At 39.2% G+C, this 18,152-nt stretch overlaps 2 protein-coding genes across 5 annotated transcripts in view; both read right to left on the reverse strand.

The window, feature by feature from the left end:
• The window catches only part of LOC106552301 (E3 ubiquitin/ISG15 ligase TRIM25), a 44,364-nt gene extending 38,413 nt beyond the window's left edge, over window positions 1-5,951 (reverse strand). The window contains exons 1-3 of one of the 3 annotated variants that reach the window (XM_014070540.2): window positions 5,174-5,951; window positions 3,415-3,513; window positions 1,986-2,631 (exon numbers count right to left, since the gene is read on the reverse strand). In XM_014070540.2, coding sequence (XP_013926015.2) covers window positions 1,986-2,570 — 585 coding nt within the window. In that variant the 5' untranslated portion in view covers window positions 2,571-2,631; window positions 3,415-3,513; window positions 5,174-5,951. Of the gene's footprint in view, window positions 1-1,985; window positions 2,632-3,414; window positions 3,546-5,173 lie in introns of those variants that run through there. The other 2 variants (XM_087709977.1, XM_087709976.1) reach the window with 2 other exon arrangements.
• Window positions 5,952-6,142: 191 nt separating this feature from the next.
• Window positions 6,143-17,963, reverse strand: KCTD2 (potassium channel tetramerization domain containing 2). Of its 2 annotated transcripts, none has more exons than XM_087709979.1 (6): window positions 17,469-17,963; window positions 14,658-14,766; window positions 14,061-14,152; window positions 13,379-13,474; window positions 11,611-11,736; window positions 6,143-9,609 (listed from the first exon to the last, which is right to left on the reverse strand). In XM_087709979.1, exons 1-6 carry the CDS (start codon window positions 17,670-17,672, stop codon window positions 9,580-9,582), a joined length of 657 nt encoding a protein of 218 aa, XP_087566105.1. In that variant the 5' UTR covers window positions 17,673-17,963; the 3' UTR covers window positions 6,143-9,579. The 2 variants fall into 2 exon arrangements, with proteins under 2 accessions (XP_087566105.1, XP_013926024.2); XM_014070549.2 differs by having other exon boundaries at window positions 17,379-17,962.
• Window positions 17,964-18,152: the final 189 nt, after the last annotated feature.

An 18,152-nucleotide genomic window follows, 5' to 3' on the forward strand; every position in this document is an offset into this window, starting at 1 on the left:
TCTTCCAAATAGGCTTCCAGATCAGGAAGTTGTAATCAGAATCAACTAGCATCAGGATACCATACAGGGTCTTATTTTCGGGGAAAACACAATAACCTGATGCTAGCTGACAGGGTCCTATTTTCTTTTGACTCCGGAAATCAGGCCTTGACCTAATTTTTGTGGAGGTCTTATTATTTTTGAGGTGCAGGAGACGGCGAGTTTGGTCATCTCATGGCTGCTGCTGTGTTGTAGTATTTTCAGGGAGGGCTTATTTTCAGGGGAGGGCTTAGTTTAGGGCATGCACTCAAAAGCTCAATTGGGCTTATTATCCGGGAAGGTCTTATTTTCAGGGAAACAGGCTAGCAAAGACTGTTTTCATGCATGTTAACACATCAAGGTTAGGAAAAGAAAAGAAAAAAATCACTAGGAACTCTTTGCAGAGCCCATCCCTTTTTCTGTGGCAATAGAACAAAGTAAGGGAATACTTTTTATCTTGTTTTTCTTCCTTTCCTCTGTGTGTGGGTACAGAAACAGGATAAGGCTATGGAAATCATGGCCTAAGGATGGAAGAAAAAATGGCCGATGCCACGCAGGTGTATCAAACTGGCGGCCCCTGGGTCAAATGCATGATGTGCAGGCCATGCCCACACCGGCTCCATAAAGGGGAAGAAAGTTGCGATACATCACATGATGGCAACGGACGCGGAAAGTTGGACACCTGTGCCATTAAGAGAATACATTTCAGTGATTATGACACTACCCAATATGGCTGAACAACTTATAAGAATGGCTGGTGATGAACATATGGCAGAAACAGAAATACTAACGTACAATCCACGAAGCGTGGGAGGAATCTTGGCATATGAATGAACCTTACTGAGCAAGGGAATGCTGTATAAAAGAGGAGAAATAGTAAGCATGGAAGGGAAACAATGAAAGCAGTGTGTAAATTAGGATTCTGATCCTGACCTGGGCATCAAACAATTGAATGACATCCATCTTACAACCTCCAGTCCATATCAACTCAGGAATGTTACCTATGTGAAAAACTTTCTACCTGTAGTGATGGACTACTGTTATAGGCTAACTGATAAGATATGAACCTCACTCACTTCTACTACTCAAAGCTCCCTTCCAGAGGTGGTATTCAGCTGGTTCTGAACAGTTCTGGAGAACCGGTAGCGGAAATATATAGAGCTGAGGTGGCGCAGTGGTTAAATGCAGCACTGCAGGCTACTTCAGCTGACTGCAGTTCTGCAGTTCGGCTGTTCAAATCTCACCAGCTCAGGGTTGACTCAGCCTTTCATCCTTCCGAGGTGGGTAAAATGAGGACCCGGAATGTTGTTGGGGGCAATATGCTGACTCTGTAAACCGCTTAGAGAGGGCTGAAAGCCCTATGAAGCAGTATATAAGTCTAACTGCTATTGCTATTGCTAAATTGTGAGTATTTCAGAGAACTGGTAAATACCACCTTTGGCTGGCCCCGCCCCCATCTATTCTCTGCCACCCGAGTCCCAGCTGATTGGGAGGAAATGGGGATTTTGCAGTATCCTTCCCCTGCCATACCCACCAAGGCACGCCATATCAACCACCGCACGCCCACAGAATTGGTAGTAAACTTTTTTGAATCCCATCACTGCTGCCTTCCATAAAAACATGAGGCAACATCAGTGGTGGGTTGCTGCCAGTGTTACTGCTAGTTCGCTTTGCACGCACTTTGTGCATGTGCTGCTTGCTTCGTTCACGCGCCCGCTACACGTTGCTTGGGCATGCATAGTTGCCTATTAATTGTTCTGCACATTATAAAATGAGTAAAAATCATGCTGGCAATGGCATGGGCAACTGGGGAACCAGTTCAGGGCGTGGCCAGCTGGCTGTCCCTACCAGTTTGGCGACCCAGTCCAAATGTCCAGTTCACCCGAACTGGTGCAAACTGGTAGCAACCCGCCTCTGGGCAACAGGGTACACTCTGACACACAAAGGCATATACAAAAACTGCTTACTTCTGTCTTTCTTCTTTCTTGCTTCAGAGAAATGGCTTCATGGTTCTTATGCTCTTCCCGGACACAGATTTGGCAAATAAATTTCCCTTCCTCTTTGCAGAATAGCTCTAGCAGCTTACGATGTTTGGCACACATGCTGCCTTTCAAGTCACTCAAAGGTTCCACCAACTGGTGGTTCTTGAAAATCTTGTCTGTGTAGTGAGACTGGATGTGATTATCACACAGGGAAGCTATACATTGCAAGCAAGACTTGACTGCTTTTAACTTTTGCGAGAAACAAAAATCGCACGGGACATTCTTGAAACCAGACAGGTTCTGTGGATCTTGAGTTTCCTCCTGTGCAAATCTCATTGCAATTTCTCCCAGGGTTATATTTTTGCGGAGCTGAGGTGTTGAACTGAAAGGTTCCCGGCACTGAGGGCAGTAAGGTTGTTCCCCAATCAGAGCTAGGTGTTCCCAATAAACCTGCAAGCAACTCATACAGAAGTTGTGCCCACAGGCTGTGGTGACTGGGTCTTTGAATACCTCAAGGCATACTGGACATACAATATTGTCTTCAAGAAAAAGAAAGCCAATCTTCTGCATTGAAACAGGAAACTTTATTCTTGGCTTTGATTCACACGATTTTCAAATATGTCCAAGTCACCTATTAAAAAATATATCTGTAAAACAGGAACTTTTGACCCTCAAGGGGCTCATATTATGATTTTTAAGTTTACGGGACTCAGAAATGTATACACTCAAAGCTATTCTTACTTTGCATTATCTCCAGTGGTGGGTTCTGGATCCCGTCGCAACTGGTACGCTATGCACAAGGATGGGTGTCCTAGTTGGGTACATGCGCTGTGCACACATGTGCACACCACCGCCCTGATACTCAGCTGTTCGGCGGTGGTCACGCAGGGGCTGCACGCTGTGCATGTGCGCAAAATTGGCCAGTTGCTTTATAAACATGGGTGGCCAGGTGAGCCAAACGAGCCACCGTACTGGTATGGTAGCCGCTGCTCCTGGCTACTACCAGTACAGCTGTACCGGGCCGTACCACCCGGAACCTACCACTGGTTCTTTCATGCATGCTCACTCATTTACTCACTCATTCTATGTGTGGCAAACTAGTACCTGTAGTTTTTTCTGAAAATATTTTCAGATTTAGGCCTCAGAGCTGAGATAAAAGTAATTGGCCCAAAATCACCAGCTGGCATCATGCCTAAAGCAGGATTGGAAATCACCATCTCCCCTAGCCTGGTGCCTTCATCACTACACCAAAGTGGCTCTTCAATCTTACATCTATCATACATAATCATTACCTCTACTCCTCCAATGGTATGTTCAGAGTGAACATATAAATCTTCTAACCAACCCTGTGGTGTAGGTAGTTGGCTGCTTATTGAGGTAAACCACTAGCTTTCAACAGGGTTGCTAGAAGTACCTGAGCTTCTTTCCTTTGATTCTGGTTACCTCTGTGGACCATATGTTATGGCTAAGAACTTCATGTAGCTTTTGGATCCTAGACAGTCCATTTCTGCTACTGAAAATAGAATCAACACAATCTGAAGAACAGGTAAAATGTAATTTAAAGTCATATCATGAAATAAATGTATTTTCTAATACAAATACAGATCTGAATAGGCTTTATCTGCTAATTTAGTCACCTATTAGTGAACTTTTTGTGCAACATGACTGGTTCAGTCCACAATCTACTATTTAACATGAATTGTATCAGGTTGTACTATCAATAGCAGGGTCCAAACTAAATCTCTAGACCTGAATCAACTGACTTTGAGTTTGGTCTGCTGAATCCTTATCACACTTTGAAAAATAACATATTCTCTCCACCTATTTTTTTTGAAACTTGTGTTAAAAATAAAGATTTTTTTTACCTGTTTTTATTTTTTTCAAAACAAAGTTAAAATACAAAATACAGTACTAAAAAAAAATCCAAAAGGAAAACAACACAAAACTTAAAACATTAAAAAGGTGCATCAAAAAAGACATATCATTGCAGCAGTCTCCTGGCCCAGAAACGGATGCTATTGGGGTAGAAACTGAACATCTGAATAAGGCCACTAGTTGGCACTCTATGACAACTGTGTTGCTGCCCTTGCCACAAAGTAGTACCTCTGAAAGGCTCTTACCTACCGTATGTTCAATTGATTCTGCTCTTCATTTTCCCCAGTGGCATTCTAGATTTATTACGTTGCTGTGTCACCCAGAACTCCTTTGAAAATCAAGGGGCCCTCTAGGATCCATATGCAGAGGTCACATAGGTGCGATCCAATCCAAGCAAAAGTTACTCTCTCATTTCAAGCAACAACTGAAGTCTCAGTCAAATCATGTACCAGAGTCCTAGAAAGAATCCTAGGCTTCATTGGAACCCAACATTAGATGCCTGGGCAGGCCAGTCACATAGGTCTTGCTTCCTTGCAACATCGGAGACCTCCAAAGCCAGCAGGAAGCTCTATCTGTCTGTGGCAAGGGATTGATGGTAACATTCCCCAACTCCTCTGCCACTGCCTCTGTTGTCACCGGTTCCACCACAAAACCGCAGAGGACAAAATCGTGCTCAACGAAAGCGCGCATTTGACGTCATCACAGCGCGACGAAAACATCGCGCTGTGATCGAAAAATGTAAAAATAAAAGCGAAAACCTTACCCTAACCCCCCCAAACCTAACCCTAAACCTAACCCTTAACCTAACCCTAAATCTAACCCTAAACGTAACCCTTAACCTAACGCTAACCCTTAACCTAACGCTAAACGTAACCCTAACACTCTAAACCTAACCCTAACCCTTAACCTAACCCTAACCCTTACCTTTATGTGAATCAGCTTGCTTTAATTTTAATTTTATTTCAATTTTTAATTTTTTTCGTCGCGCTGTGATGACGTCAAATGCGCGCTTTCGTTGAGCGCAATTTTGTCCTCCGCGGTTTTGACGGGTCACGGTTGTCACCGACTGAATCAAAACCTTGCTCAAGAATGCAAAGCCAGAATGGTTTTATAAATCTGCATGATGTTACCGTTTTTTAATCATGTATGTTACCATGGAGCTATTACCTTCCCAAGTAGGAAAGTATATTTTGTTCTTGTAATTGTTACGGGCAGACACCATAACACTCAAGGCAATTAAATTAAGTTGTGATACTATAGTTCTTCAGATTTCTCTGAGCGGTATTATCTGCACTTACCTGTTAAAAGTCTGTTGCACTTAGCAATAGGTACTCTACTACAGCTCCAATGATTAAAGGTTTTCAGTTGTGGTCTTGTCCCACTCTTTGACTTGACTTTCCACCTGTTTATAGCCAATCATGGGGTCTGAATTTGCCAGGTGACATCATAGTTCAAACTACAGAGGAGGGAGGAGTAAAGCCCTTTGGTTATGATGTCATTGGCAAGCTCATCTAAATAAAAATGTTAAGGATCTCTCTGCTATGCCCTTTCAAGATTATAGGCATCCATAACAAGAAACACTATTACACGATTTTTAATATAGCACACACAAGACCCAAACATCTTGGTCCACTGGCCTCAAAAAAACAAGTGATAAATAAGCCATGGTTTCTTTCATTCGTTTTCTATTGGAAAAGCCCTCCTTGTATGGATTTATCATTCTGCCTTAGGAAGTTATTTATATTGTATCTTGGGTAGCTTCCGTTTATCAGCCTATTACATATTCATCTATTGCTTGTAGAATCAGAATCACTGCCACCACAGTTGGCTATTCTGAAACAGAATTCCTAATCCCACAATATACCTGATTTTATTATGTTACTAAGGAATAAATTAAATACATCATACAAATGTATCTGAAAAATCTCTTTATAAAAAATTATTTTCCAAAACCACACAAACCCCAAAATGCAGACACATACTTTTAAGTTTTAAAATTTAAGACCCCTTACAAATATCACTATTGGGAAGCCTACAGTTACAATTACTATTCAATAATGGCTTCATTCTCCTTTTCAGTGAAAGGAAGCTGTAAGTCTTCACTCAAAAGTAAATCTTCGCCCTTACTTTGATGGCAAGAATTTTTAATTAAAAACAAAAAATTAGTGCATCTAAAGACTTCTGTGTAAAAGACCCTCAATCTTTAATATCAGCAAAGCAGCAAGATATAAAATAAAATTGGGAAAAAAAACCAACCCAAGCACAAGTCATGTCAGAGTCTTTATTGGAAAAAGAAATCACAGCATCTCCATTATTATTCAAACACATTTAATAAACCAAGAGAAACAGTAGCAAAGGGCACAGACATGTGACAAACTGTACAAAACCTCTAGGCTTGCAAGCAAAACCTGAGGGTGAGGAGCCCACGGCCCAGCTGTGAAAGTCCGAGGAGCCACCCCCATCCCTTTGTGGATAACCCCCTCCCCCTTGGACCATTCAGTCACCCCTGAGAAAAATTGATTAAAAATGTGCAGAAACAAAGACACTTTTAAGAGAAGGTTAGCTCCAACCTTGCTGTAACGGAACAATTGGGCCGCTGGGTTTCTCAACCAGGTACTGGTCCCCAGGGGCTAGCTAATGGTTTTAAAAAACCCTCAAGAGATGGACATCACTCAGATGAAAAGCCATCCCACCACTGGCTTCCGTTGCCTTTTACTGCCTTTCATGGGGAAACAGTATCTATATTCATGCTCCAACTTTAGTTTAGTCTCAACCACACAAAGGCAAATGCAAGGAAGAGCCCTGTTGCCAAGAAGGCAAAGTTACAACTGGTGGAGAACATGAAAGCCGATTCTTGAATTTAACAGGGTCTGAAGGTGGCTTCTCATCTTGAGAAAAGAACATCCCAGGTGGGTGAGCTAGAATAGTGTCTTGCTGTAGCTGGAATTCAAGCCCTTATATTAAGAAAGCTCAGAGCTTTCCCAATCCCTAATACTGTTTCTGTCTCCAACTAAACTGCTCCTCATTTCAGGAAGGATCCCCAAACCACAAGAAATATTTAATAAGGGATGGAAAAGAGAAGGTAGTCATGTTCCAACAAAAAACTAGATTTGCTGAAAACCTCTCACAACTTATGAGCAGCAAGTGAACAAGAGGGTGGCCCTATTTATTTAGCAGAAACATTTTTTGTGTGTTTAGCTCAAATCTTGCTCTAACAGAGCAGCTTCCTCTCAAATCTGATTTTATTCCAGATTTAAATGGAGCTGTTTTCAATGGCACCTACATGTACAATGAAATGAAATTACTTTTAGCAGTTCATCTACTTGACATCAGGCACTCTTCTAATGTGGCTTTCCCATGCATGGTGTTTCTGGTGATCATAACATAAATCAATGAGGTATTTGTTTTAGTTTACTAAAGCTACACAGTTAAGATCTGCTTCCAAGCAAATCTAACACTGCTACATACCCACCAAGGTGGGGAATGAGTTGGGTTAAGCCACGTTGGAAATGGCAGCTATTCTTAGCAGCATCCTCTGATTTTTTTTCCTTTCAACTAGTTCATGCCACCATGATCTCCCTTCTTTGGAAGGAGAGATTATGAGGATACATCTGTGGTTCTTATACTTCCTCACAACACACACACAAACACATCTGGTTATTTCTCAGCTGTGGACATACACTTGACAATGGCTGAAAGAACAAGATACTCATAGATTTATGTACAAATCACAGTGTTCGTTAAATCCAGCCTGATCATGCCAATACCAACACATTACAAACAGGAAGGATGAAGAAGGACAAGAAAGTTGCTTGAATTCCAGAGTGTGAAGCTGGTTGAGTATTTTTTAGCAGCCAGAAAATGACCTCAAGACCTTTGGTACAGTCTGTTGCTACAGGGACTGAATAATGCACATTATTCAAGCTCTAACCCATCAAAACATCACTGGAGGCATGTTGGCAAAATGGTGGGGAAGCTCAGTGATATACAGTATGTACAGAAATACTGGAGATTAATGGAGAATGTGGAGCAGGATAATTCGGAACCCTGAATTTCATTTTAAAACATTTTTGCTTCATCTGCAATATATCTTCCATGCTTTCAGTAACCATTCACTATCCTCTTTGTTCCCATTCCTTTTGTAACTAAGAAGAAATAAAAGGGGACGCCTCATTACCACACACCATAAAACATGAAAAAGACACTGAGTGCAACTCTTTGCTGAGAAATTCCAAGCAAACCAATTGGAATATAAGGGATCCTACTCCGATCACTGACTAATATGGGAGCTTCAATTATTGCCTAGGGAAACCAAAGCACTGCAGTTTCTTTGATACTTTAGTTCATTATGCTCAGAGCTTAATTCAAAGGCCCAGAAGCCAAAGTTGACTAACGAGAAACAAAGGCAGAATGTAGAGCAAATACTTCAGGAATTCCATTTACCAACAACTAGAAGGGATATTTCACTGATTAGGGATGGCACAAATTAATTGACAAAATCAGCAAGTCCCATTTGTCTTAAGAATAGAATTCAGAGAGGCACAACATTGTTACTTCCATTCAAAGCATTCCAACAGAAAAAAAAATACAGAAGTTCACAAATCACTTTGGACAAGAAACATTGCAATAGTTTGGCAACTGTCATCATTTTACACCTCCCTGCCCCACCCACCCCTCCTCAACCTTTAGTCATTTGGGATGAGAGGACACAAGGAGGGATGAGAAATTTCAAGCACAGAATCATAATGTGTAAATAAAAGACTCTCTATCCCTGGATCTATTAGGTAAGAGTTAATAACCAAAATAATTAAGAGTACAAATGAAAACCTGCTTTAATGCAGGATGTCAAGAGAACAAGGGAATAGTTTCATGCTATTGAAGACAAGGCAAAGCTGAACTTGGCAGGAACAAATCTTCCATATCAACGAACTATTTGAAATAACCCAAAGGACACATTCTAGCTTTGGTGAGAGAAATGGGGCATAAGCTTCCTTCTTTCCTCTCTTTTCACAGAGAAGAAACAATACGACAGAATCTAAATATCACAGGTAATTGGACACCTTAAAAGCATGAAGAATGCTGACCAAACTGCACTGCAAGAAATGCCTACAGTTAAATGTGTAGTGTTATCAGAAGAAAAACCCTTCAGCTAATATCACATCCCTCACTCAACTTTCTTATTTAACAGCTCTGAACCAGTAACATATTAAAAAAAAAAGCTTGGTGAGTGAAAATGGAGAAAAAATATTTAATTATTCATTTTCAAATCTATTTTCCCTTGACCTGAATATCTCTAACCAAGACAATTTTTCTAACTAAAGCATTAAAAATAGCAGTGTGAAACCAAAACAAAAGTCTGCTCTTTATCCAGGCTTGTGATGATATATATATATATATATATATATATTCCCCAAACATGTGTCAATGCCAAGACAGCAAAAGCAAGACAGCAAGGGGGGAAAAAAGCAGAGCAATGCGCTCTCCAGCTGGAAGATTCTCTTCTTTCTCTTAGCTTCTCAGTGACTGGGGTGGGATGAGCCTTTGGTTTTTACCAGAATTTAATTCTCCACTGGCAGGACAGGCTCAGCTTTGCTTTGTGTTAGTTTTATTACTGTACAAAAGCAAGATTGGACTGCAGGAGAAATGCTCTGCCCTGCTAAGTTGCCCTTTCAACATCTGGGAGTTTTAAAGTTAGATGCTTGGATTACATCCGTGATCCTCGTTCCTGAAGAATCTGTGGGGGGGGGGGAAAAAGAAGCATTTCACTTGAGAAGCGTTTCTTGCAACAATAAAAAAGAGAGCTTTTTTAGAAAACATGCTATGTCTCTCAAGATCTGACGTACAGGAAAGTTTGTATAAGAACCTATCAGACTTCCTATACACTGATTCCAAGTCATCAAGAGGAGGGTTTTTTTGTAATAGCTAGCATATTGTGAAGAGAAATCCCAAATATTCATCAGAATGTATCACAGTGTTCCAACCAGGATATAGTTAAAATATATTTGATTGCAGATGGTATTTTAACCATACAAATATACTAGCTTACTGTCAAAATTTGGGCATGCAGAAGGATACCTGAATGCAAGCCTCCATGGGGATCATACCCTGTAAAGCACAAGTTGGTTTGCTTTTCAAATGATCAGGAATACTTTGGATTAAACATCATTTTGTTTAACAAAACAGTTTAACAATGACATCTGTTATCAGTTTAGAATCAGTTTTCAACTATGTGCCAGATTCTAAAGCTCCTCCTCCAAAAATAAACAAAGCCACTATAAACATGCTTCCAAATTCCATCCTAATCAGGAACTCAAAAAAAAAAGGGGGGGGGCTGGTATTTCAAGATTTGTTGTTATAGATTAAAATGAGCTATATGCCAACAGGGGGACTAGAACCCTGAACAGCTTAAGCAAATTTATATACAGATCCTCATTTACCAAGTTACTCATTAACTAAAATTTCCTTTTCTGACCAATGTGGGCATTCAGGACAACCAAAGCTTTCAGAGTGAAACTGATTAAGGTCTGGTCAATTTCAAGCAGCAACTCCCAGCAATGGCAGAGTTCTAATCAACAAATTTAGGCTCACAGAGCTGTTTAAGGTCATGTAATTTTTTTTAAAAATGAAGCAGCAAAAGAATGATTAGAAGTTGATTTTGGAAAGTTATAATGGATGTGGGGATTTGAAATAAGATTTTTAAATTGATTGTGGAAATCCTTTCCATGGGACAGTGTTGTTTATATTCTGAAAGAAAGTACAACAAGATGGGAATTTGAACACTGGACACTAGAGGGAACAAGAAGGAATTATAGATTACAATTAAAGGAAAATAGCGTTTCACTTTGGCTTACTAACATAGGATGGAACAAAATATTTTTAATACTGGACATATTCAAGGATTTTTGTGAGTAATGGATTTACAAATTAATCTTAAAAGTGTCTACCATTATAGATAGGTGGCTTTTAAGAGACATTGAAGAATAGAAACAGGTTTTGTCAAACAGGACTGGGATTGATTTGAAAGTTGATTTCAAAATGACAGCCTGCAAGATGATATGGAAAAAAAATGTTACACTGAATATACAAATAAAATTGGCTGATGTTTTAATAATTGAAAAGGATGTACAACTGGCAAGCCGAAAGAATGTCTTCTTTCTAATATTGGATTTGCTTTCTAATATTACTTTCTAATATTGGATTTGCAAAAGACATTTGTTAAAATTCTGAAAGAAATGAAAAGCAAACCAACTCTAGGACATTATCAAGATTAAAAATTATGATTGTTAAAAGTAGAAAAAAGGAATATAAAGAGTGCTTATTTGATCAAGGTTACAATATATATGTTGTTACTTCTGGCATTTCTTAATGGACTTTTGCTGACCACAACTGAATCTAATGGTTGTAAGGATCTGTTTATAGACACGAGATGCAGTGTGGGATGAAGTGATTTTTTCATGGCATTTTAAGAAAAGATAAATTATTAAATTTGTTTATACTTGTTGCAACAAAGGGGAAAGTTATTTCATTACATATTTTCCCCCTCTGCTATATGTTTATTTTTTATTTTTCTATCTATTTTTCCTGCATTTTTAATTTTTATTCTTTTATCTTTTGTAGTTTGTTTTCTGTTTAAATAGGTTTAATACAATTATTATAAAAATATCCACGTCATCTACTTTTATGCCATTTAATAAATAGGAAAACTGAAGGATTACAATCACAAAAGGCTTCTCACCTTTGCTTTCTCACTAGGCTCTATGACAATGCCATTGGTCGAATTATTGAGCTCTCTCGATACAACACAGAGAAATTCTGCCTGATCTTCATTTCCATAGTTGTATGATGATCCAATACTAATTAACTGTTAAAAAGGAAATGATATAAATATTAAAAATAGCAATATGAGATGAACATAAGATCAGCCTTACAACAACTAAGAGTTATAGATTTGCAAAAGAAATACTTTTAACTTCCTTTAACATTTAGGAGGTGAAAAAGCATGCTCATATTATGCCTTTAAACTCTAAAAACAGATGTACCATGTGACTTCCCTGTCAGATCAAAATACTAACATCTTCAGTTTTGTTATGCAACTATATACAGATATACCAGATATCAAGCCTTATAGGTGAATCACAATATGTTTTATTAATTAATATTTTCAGAGAAAGTGTTACTGTATTTATAAATGTTCCAAGCTCATGCATCTAAAAGGGCATGTATAGAAGTCAATATCAACTAATATGATTACCAAATGTGATTCATATAATCAACTGTTTATAGGGCTCAGCTTGGTATACCCTGTACATGTTGATTCTATTTGCAGAAAAAGCACAAATCACTTTCATATTAATTACTCTCATTCTTTATACTATTATTTTAGCAATATGGTATCATTCTACAGAATCAATACTATTTAAAATAAAGAAAAGAATTATGTGGCTAGGAGCTCCAGAGATAGCTGGATAAAACACTAAATTTTAGGACTATTCCATGATGGTAGGGTGAACAGCTGCTCACGTATCCTAGCATTAAAAAATATAAAACCAGGCTTTGCAGATTTAGCCATAGCTCCAGCACCACCCATTCATGCAATACCCATCAGGAGCACCTTTGAATAAAGGAATAAATGTATCTTTTCCTGAGATTATATGGCAGCTGTGGGAGGCTGCTTGATGAAGTTCCTGACATATGGTGCATATGTTCTTCTTTATGCTCTTAATCATATTTTGCTCCTTGAAGTCAGATCTTTGTGAAGCTCTAACAACAATCACAAAAACAAAACCCAGCAGTTATAGAGAGCTGTGGTGGCGCCGTGGTTAGAATGCACAACTACAGTTATTATACTAGTTCTAATCAGGAAAAAAGATTCCTGTTTTTCATTAAGGAGTAATTACACCTAATAATCAGGGGGTGCAGCAGGTAAGTGGTTAAGATGCTAGGCTTGTCAACTAGAAGTTTGGCAAGTTTTAAACCTAAGCACTGCATGATGGCGTGAGCGTCGGTTACCTGCCCCAGCTCCTGCTAATCTAGCAGTTTGAGAGCATGTAAATACAAGCAGATAAACAGGTACCACTTTGATGGGAAGGTAACAGTGTTCCATGCACCTTCAGCATATAGTCATACCTGCCACATGACCATGTAAGGGTCTTTGGACAACGCTGGCTCTTCAGCTCTGAATCGGACAGAAGCACCACCTCCTAAAATCGGACACAACTACCAGGGGAAATCTTTACCCTTTTTTATGCCTAATAGCCTACAATATAGACTTTTTGCATGATGTATACTTATATAAGAATTCAAAATTGACACAAACTGATAGCACTGATCAATTGTTACAGTAAAATTAAGAAAAGAATCAGGCTTCTGCAAACAACAGGCGTATTTCCACGCAGTGTCATTTGTTAGTGAGATGAGCAGCATATAAATGTAATAAATAAACAAACAAGCAAACGGACATAATATATCCAATGAATTGTCCCAATTTCTGAATCTGTTAATACCTGTTCAAATTTCCACCCATCAGACATAGTAGACACCATTTGGGTGAGTTCTTCTTCTTGGCACTGCAGAACTCGGTAAACATGCTTGACAGGTCCCTGCATTAAAAGAGGGAAACTAACAAGTTAGAAATCAAGATTCTAAGTTTTTTAATATTATTGAAATGATGGTAGTATAATACTATAAGATGAATGAGGCTCATAAAAACAAACATTTGTAAAAGCAATAGCAATAGCAGTAGACTTATATACCGCTTCATAGGCCTTTCAGGCCTCTCTAAGCGGTTTACAGAGAGTCAGCATATTGCCCCCAACAATCTGGGTCCTCATTTTACCCACCTCGGAAGGATGGAAGGCTGAGTCAACCCTGAGCCGGTGAGATTTGAACCGCTGACCTGCTGATCTAGCAGTAGCCTGCAGTGCTGCATTTAACCACTGCGCCACCTTGGCTCTTTTTAAAAGTGTTTAAAAGCATGCTTTTAGCCACCACAGTTGTTAAAAGCTAGAAAGGGAAAGTGAGATGTTTTTGTGAAAGGCTTCAGAAACCAATAATATCTCATGAAGGGGAATTCCTATGATATGGCTCTTATGCCACAGGGAATACACAAGTCTACCATATCAAATGGTGACATATGTTAAGACATAGGGGACACCATACATTTATTTTCTTTCTAATGTGAATTACTTGAGAAGTTCTGCTTTCATTGTCTCGTATTCGCTCTTTCACCAGCCTCACTAGAGATGCAATGTTGTAAAATTCAGCTTCTTCCAGAACACCTAGGAATAAGGATGCAGAACATGGCTTCAGCATTTGTAAGAAGGAAAAGTTGCTATACTTCTGTGTTAACTACAAAATCTCTTGCTCAGAAAGCTTTCAGATCTCTTTATGAAAAGAAGCTTATTTTTATAGGCTATGTTCCACTGGAAAGCAAATGCTGATATAATAGTCTCTAAAATAATGCTCTAATGAAAGCACTATCAAGGATACCTCCCTGCATGGTCATAAATACATGCCTATTTGAATAAGTTGATTTTGTACTGTTTCAACACAGGGCAATCTGAGTAACATAGACTTTCTAATATATATTTAAAGACACACAGATCATGAAATCAATGAGATTAAATACACTTAATTCTGGGCTCAGGCAAGACCAACCTCTATTAATACTACTACTGTAATTAAATTTGTATGCTGCCCAACTCCTAAAAACTCTATGTGGAATTAAACATCCCTAACCTTCAAAAGAGATTTATACATTTGTCAAAGTTGTGTTTTTCTTACCTTCTTCAGCCAATTCCTTGTTTATTATGAGTTTTCCATGCCGGAGGTAGTTCAAGATTGGACCAAAATATGTGGGATCCCTATCAATGAGATATGCCCCTGTTTCATCCTGTAAGAAGATATAATTCTGTTATAGTCTGCTGTGAAAGAAAAATATTCCAATGGCATCCAGACATTTGGACATGGAACCAACTGTCATGAATCTGAGAATATGGTTCTCTGAGAAAGGAGCCAAATTCTTTTATCAGTGAATATCTTATTCTACATTTACTTGTGTTAGATGATTCTGTAACATAATTTTTAAAAAATAGGCCATGGCCGATGCACCTTGGCTTTATCTAATTAAATAGAAAATTGTGTTTATTTATATGAATAATCTGCTCTTAATTATGTCACAAGCTTTTCCCCAAATTAAGTTAATGCACAAGAAAAAATAAATATAATTGTACTGATAGTTATTACTACATCCTTAGAAAATATTTTTATCACTTGAAATATAATTCATCCTGTGTATCTAATAAATCTGAGCTATAAGTTACATCAACACTTTTGGCAGCCTTCACAAAGATAAATCCAGAACATTTTTTTAAAATTTATTGGCTCAAACCTATTTATGAAAACTCACTAAAGCTACACATACTTGGGAATGTATGTATCCTACTGAACCTAGTGGACCTTCTTGGAGAGACTGATCTCAAAACTCCATTAACATAAACATGCAATCTGTAAGCGTTTATACATTTTATTTCTTGTGAAAACAGTTGATTTCACTTACTGAGTAAACAAGCAAGGGCTGTATTACTTGGAAGTGTAAATAAAGACCACAAATTTGATACCTCTCAATAACTATTATAACTTTCCACTATTATCTAGATCATTGTATTTAAAATTAAATTCTAAGGAAAACTATTAAGTAAGGTTTTTTTACAAGGCATTTAGAATTCTCTGCATTGACTATATCAGTGATTTTATGCTAAAGCAACCACTCTAAATTATACTTTATCTTGGCACACAGCTTTAAGTACCAGAGAAAGAAGTTGCTTTGTATACAGATATTGATTTTTTAAACCATTACTTATTTTATTAATGTAAAACTGAAAAGCTGTATGGGAGAAAAGTTAGATCTCCAGTACAGTGAATAATTTATCGGCTCTGTGAGCAATGAACTGAATATGTTTTTTGACAGCTCTGGAGAAAAGAAGAGCAAGGCTTCTTATAGAACAGCTGTTGAAAATAAGGCTGTGTGTCCCCTTTCAACTGCTTAGGGTTAAAGTTTCTTTTTGATACCCATAACTTTCAATGATTTTATGCTACTTTTCCCATATGTATGGTTAAGATTAATTTTAGCAAATATTATGGCTACACTGGCAACAAAAACACTTGCTAAGAAGAGGTAAGATGGGATAGGAACAGTAGAAGGAGGCATTGAATTGGCAATCAGAATCTCTTCAACCTTTCTAGCAGAACAAGGAAAATTAGCAAGTGGAACCGATGGGATTTTGGAGAGCTCTTAATAAAGAAAGCTTTCCTCTACAAGCAATAGGGCTGAATTCAAATTTAATGCATTTGCAGTACTGAAAGGCTACAAAAGGTGAAGATATTATATACTCTTGATTCTGAAAGATCTAGAAAATAATTATTTATGCATGTTATAAATACATAACATTTATAAATATGTGTATGCATTTTTTAAAGAAACCATTTCTAATTACACTCATTACACCAAGGTAAATAGATTAAATTCAAGTTATTTACTGACAATACTTCATTGTTGAAGTATTTGATTACAGACTAATCACTCATTTAAGATAAGAGAAATAAGACTGGTCCAGAGGAAAGCTATACAAAAGACAGTGCTTTTAATAGTCTTGTTTTCAAGCTAAGTCTAAGCTTTAAATAGAATTCTAAACATCCTGGTTTACAGCCATAATGATTAAACCAAATCATTACAAACCACATCATAGCTTAAATGCTATTGAGTGCAACCATATTAACATACTGTGTTCTATACATCCGTATTGCTTATTAACAATGGATAAGCATCTTCTGTAAACACCATCAATACAGAAAAGAACAGCACAGCAAATCAAAGGGGTGTGTGTGTGTGTGTGTGTGTTCACAAAGAACCTATGTCCTATTTTTAGATGCAGTCTAGAAGTGCCACTGAGCTGTGCATCCCTGTGTTTTCATTAGGAGAGACTTAAAGGCTAAAATCTATGGTTATGGTTAAAACTGGAGTTCTGCAAGGAACTTGGTCTGCTTCTAGAAATACAACTACTCTATTACACCAGAGATGCAGGAGAGACGGCTAGGAGAGCGAAAACTACAGGTAGGCCTCAGCTTACAACAGCTCATTTAGTAAGAGTTCAAAGTTACAAGGCACTGGAAAAAGTGACTTATGACCATTTTTTTACTTATGATCATTGCAACTTTCTGACAAGCAAAGTCAATGGGGAAGGCAGATTCACTTAACAACCTGGTTTTACTAACTGCAGTGATTAACTTAACTGGCAAGAAAGGCCGCAAAATGAGGCAAAACTCACTTAACAAGATTCTCACGTAACAACGTAATCTTTGGAGGGGGTCCAATAATGGTCATAAGTCGAGGACTACCTGTAATAGCGCTCGGAGATGCCACGCCCGTCATTCTGGGCGTGCCGGCCTACAGGCGAAAAGGGGGGGGGGGCGGTTTAGGTCTCGACCGCCGCCGCGCCCGCTCACCTTGTCCGAGCCAAGTTCGGGCCCTTCTTGGCAGCAGAGGCGGCAGAGGAACGACTTGGGCTCGCGGCAGAGAGTCTGGCGGGTACTCACGAAGTAAGTGCCGCCCACGTTGAGTCGGACCCACTTGGAGCCGCCGCCGCCGCCAGCCGCGGCTTTCTCGGGCGGCGGAGGCTCCGGGCTGCGCGCGGGACAGGTGGGAGCCACAGCTGGCCGAGGGCTCGGCGGCCCCGAGATCGGGAGCGGGCTGGGCGTGCGGCCTCGTGGCGGCCCCTCCCCAGCCACCAATTCCGCCATGCTTGGCTGCGGCTTCACCTCTAGGTGGGTGGGCGGATGATAATCCCTTTTTTTCAGTCAGCGGGCTGTGCGGAAAGGCTGCAGATGCTCCGGTCGAGGCTCGATAGCCATCCCCTCAGTCACCGCTGACAGGGAACGCCAGACTTCCGGGATGATGAATCGCCTCCGGGTCATCCAGCGCTCTCTGAGTTGAATGGCTGCCCCGGCTTCGTTCCAGACGTTCCATCCTGAAAGGGAACCGGAACGAGAACATCTGATCAGTAGAGATGGCAATAATAGTCGGAATAGTGAAGAGACACCGGAAGGAAATACGTAGGCAGCCGTACCATAAACTCCAACAATTTAGATCGACGCTTCTTGATTTGCAGTGGACGATCCTAATTCATTTCTTAGTGGAACGAACACTTTTCGAAGCCAAAAGCCCGTTCTCTTTCGGAAACGACGTTTAAAAACTGCCCTGCCAGTTTGCTTCACGGAGAA

The sequence above is a fragment of the Thamnophis sirtalis genome, unplaced genomic scaffold (assembly GCF_051295495.1).
Source record: "Thamnophis sirtalis isolate CommonGarterSnake01/CBP01778 unplaced genomic scaffold, rThaSir2_p1.2 scaffold_3, whole genome shotgun sequence".
NCBI lineage: Eukaryota > Metazoa > Chordata > Lepidosauria > Squamata > Natricidae > Thamnophis > Thamnophis sirtalis.

Coding starts and splice junctions, on each gene's coding strand:
- KCTD2 (XM_014070549.2), bottom strand. CDS start 17,672: ATGGCGGAATTGGTGGCTGGGGAGGGGCCGCCACGAGGCCGCACGCCC. Junction 14,767..17,378: donor CCGAACTTGGCTCGGACAAG/GTGAGCGGGCGC, acceptor ATCTTCTTACAG/GATGAAACAGGGGCATATCT. Junction 13,475..14,060: donor ATGAAAGCAGAACTTCTCAA/GTAATTCACATT, acceptor CTTTTAATGCAG/GGACCTGTCAAGCATGTTTA.